Source organism: Musca domestica, unplaced genomic scaffold, assembly GCF_030504385.1.
Source record: "Musca domestica strain aabys unplaced genomic scaffold, Musca_domestica.polishedcontigs.V.1.1 38, whole genome shotgun sequence".
Lineage (NCBI taxonomy): Eukaryota > Metazoa > Arthropoda > Insecta > Diptera > Muscidae > Musca > Musca domestica.
Genome location: NW_026712324.1, coordinates 2,785,942 through 2,787,077, shown reverse-complemented (window position 1 = coordinate 2,787,077; position 1,136 = coordinate 2,785,942). Strand labels below are relative to the sequence as shown.

The 1,136-nt window shown below is 40.3% G+C and overlaps 1 protein-coding gene across 1 annotated transcript; it reads right to left on the bottom strand.

The window, feature by feature from the left end:
• On the bottom strand, window positions 1–743 carry LOC101891366 (cuticle protein 38-like). The gene is made up of 2 exons (XM_005188625.4): window positions 619–743; window positions 1–554 (listed from the first exon to the last, which is right to left on the bottom strand). Exons 1-2 carry the CDS (start codon window positions 628–630, stop codon window positions 81–83), a joined length of 486 nt encoding a protein of 161 aa, XP_005188682.1. The 5' UTR covers window positions 631–743; the 3' UTR covers window positions 1–80.
• Window positions 744–1,136: the final 393 nt, after the last annotated feature.

Sequence of the window (1,136 nt, the reverse complement as noted above, 5' to 3'; positions counted from 1 at the left end):
ATTATATTTTTTAACAACTCTTTAACAATTTTAAATAACTATTTACATTTTTAACAATTATTCGGCTCGAAATGAGATTCTTAAGCTACAACGGTGGCGGGGGCAGCATATGAAGCAGCCAGAGGTGCAGCACCATAGGTGGCATAAGGAGCAGCGAATGGGGCGGCATATTGAGCAGCGAAGGGAGTGGCATAAGGAGCAGCATAGGGAGCTACAACCTTAGCGGGAGCAGCAAAGGCAGCGGGAGCAGCATAGGCAGCTGGGGCGGCAGCATAGGCAGCTGGAGCGACAACCTTAGCAGGGGCAGCAAAGGCAGCGGGAGCAGCAACTGGGCCAGCTACATAACGGCTGGAGTAGGGACCAGCATAACCAAAGGGAGTGGTGGTGTACGAAGACAAAGTACCATCGTAGTTGTGACGAACATCCACCTGGCTGCTACCACCGGCAGCATACAAAGGAGTATTGGCATAGGCAACAGCGGGAGCGGCAGCCAAGGCAGTTGGAGCCAAAACACCGGCACTAGCGTAAGCCAAACAAGCAGCAAAGACAATGACCTTCAACAAAGACAATAAACTATTTAATTTAAAATCTCCAAAAACAGAATAATACTCCACTTACGAATTTGAACATTTTGATGTGTTTTTTTTTTTTGGTTTGCAGATTTGGAACTGTGGTTTGATGGAGGTGTAATTCTCTTATGTCTATTTAAGGTAACGGTAAATGCTTATATAGTAAAAATTAATTTCGCTTTAGTTTACCTACTCGAAATCAATTGAGACATTGTCGGGTAAAGTAAGAAAAATTACCAAATTTGAGACGTGAGGTGTGAGTTAAATAGCGACATGCGTTGTCAAATTATTTTAAATAAGAAAAACAAAAATAAAAAAAAAAAAACACAAAAATCGAGGAAGAAGTACGGCTTAGGAAATAGTTTTGGTAAGCCTAGAAATTAACTAATTTTCGTTTAAATTAATATTCTGTTAATGAGGGCCGGGCAATTTGTGGCACGAGACAATTTTGATATACCCCACCCAAGACCAATTCGTTGATGTCTTAATTTATGCATTCAATTCGACAATTTATTTTATTTTCTAATGTTATTCCAATAGAAAAGTATTGATACGATGTATGTTAAT